At 35.7% G+C, this 1,628-nt stretch overlaps 1 protein-coding gene across 1 annotated transcript; it reads left to right on the top strand.

Moving 5' to 3' along the window:
* Positions 1–256: 256 nt before the first annotated feature.
* Positions 257–1,146, top strand: LOC140878545 (uncharacterized). Its single transcript, XM_073282149.1, has 2 exons — positions 257–910; positions 1,075–1,146. The coding sequence occupies exons 1-2, from the start codon at positions 257–259 to the stop codon at positions 1,144–1,146; spliced, it is 726 nt and encodes a 241-aa protein (XP_073138250.1).
* The last annotated feature ends 482 nt before the right edge of the window (positions 1,147–1,628 follow it).

Below are 1,628 nucleotides of genomic sequence, written 5' to 3'. Positions count from 1 at the left end.
AAAATGACAAACATACAGGACTAAATTTGCAATTTTCCCAAATAAAAATTACATACGTAATAAATTCACGAGATTTATAACAATGAAAAAGTAGCCTCGATAGCAGTAAAATCTGCTGCAACCACCGCCCGTTATCAACCTTGGAAACTTTAACGTCCTCGGAAAAAAGAATAAATTCAAAATTTTGGAACTGAATCGTCAGCCCCATATATCCCAACTATAAAATTCTCACAGCAAAACAGCCAATTCTATAATCATGGCGAGTTCCACAGTGAGCATGAAGCTGCTGATTGACAGCGAAAGCAAAAGAGTTCTATTCGCAGAAGCCAGCAAAGAAACCGTAGATTTCCTCTTCCACATCCTCTCTTTGCCTGTGGCGACTGTTGTTAGCCTCCTCAGGAAACAAGGAATGGTGGGTTCCTTAACAAACCTATACGAGAGCGTAGAAAAACTGAACGAATCATATATTCTACCAAACCAAAAAAAGGACACCCTTTTGAAGCCGATGCCTCCTGCAGTTGGCATTTCTCCAGTTCATGATCTGCTCCTGGCGAACGTCGATGCAACAACCGATAGAATATACTACGTTTGCGGAAATAATGTTCCAAACTGTTATGATTGTTGTTATGACAACTTTCAATTATGTTCTTATAGCGTTTCTGATGATCCAAGGGCTATTTGCCCCCAGTGCAACAAGACAATGAACAAAGTTTTTTCATACGTGGCTCCTCCGGGAGAAAAGGCATCGACTGAAGGGGGTTTTGTGAAGGGAGTAGTCACTTACATGATAATGGACAATTTGGTGGTGAATCCCATGTCTACTATCTCCAGTATTACTTTGATTAATAAGTTCAATGTCAAGGATGTGGGGATCTTGCAAGAAAAGGATGTAACTTTGGGAATGGATGAGGTATGAATTAATATATATATATATACATGCATCATTTCTTTTTTTCTTTTTTTTTTCTTCCATAAATTTTGTGCTTCGAAACCTATCAACCCATCTAGCATGCATGCACATGCACCCTCGTACCAATTACTTGTGGGAACTATAAGACTTTATTTCTTTCATAGGCTGTGAAGTTGCTCAAGGCTTCGTTGCAATCTCAGAAGGTGCTGACTGATGTATTCCTCAACTGTAAGTGAATTAATGGATGCATGGTTTGGATATATATGAAGAAAGTATTGGCATTGTATCAAGTTTTTTTTTTTTTTGAAGTGATCTCTGATTCTCTAGTTTCAAGTTAATTGTACTCTTTTTGTTGATCAACTTTATTTTGGTCTTTTTGGAACTTCGATTCAGCCTTAATTGTGTTGAATGGAATATAATTCGTAATTGTGTTTGAAGTCCTGAGTTAATCACAACATAAAATTGTAATTGGTGTATGTAATCATGTGGTTAACTTAGATTTTATGTAATTGTGTCCGTACGTTGGGAGCTTGTAAACTGTTCTTACTTCTTAGATTTTAATTTTAACTACTTAATTTAACCAAAGTTTGAAATATCGAATTAAAATAATGAAGGAATGTTTGTAAGTTATTCATAATCAAGAGTAAATAGAAAATTAGAAATGTTGAAATGGGTTGTCTTGTATGATTAAAAATACTTTTTTTTATTGACGGAGGCA

This window comes from Henckelia pumila, chromosome 2 (genome assembly GCF_033568475.1).
Source record: "Henckelia pumila isolate YLH828 chromosome 2, ASM3356847v2, whole genome shotgun sequence".
In the NCBI taxonomy this organism is placed as follows: Eukaryota; Viridiplantae; Streptophyta; class Magnoliopsida; order Lamiales; family Gesneriaceae; genus Henckelia; species Henckelia pumila.
The sequence above is the reverse complement of the archived record's forward strand: the minus strand, read 5'-3'. Positions and strand labels throughout refer to the sequence as shown.

Bases quoted from the DNA above. Each gene is read 5' to 3' on its own strand.
- LOC140878545 (XM_073282149.1), top strand. From the start codon at position 257: ATGGCGAGTTCCACAGTGAGCATGAAGCTGCTGATTGACAGCGAAAGC. The intron at 911-1,074 runs GTATGAATTAAT...TTTCTTTCATAG, and splicing joins TAACTTTGGGAATGGATGAG to GCTGTGAAGTTGCTCAAGGC.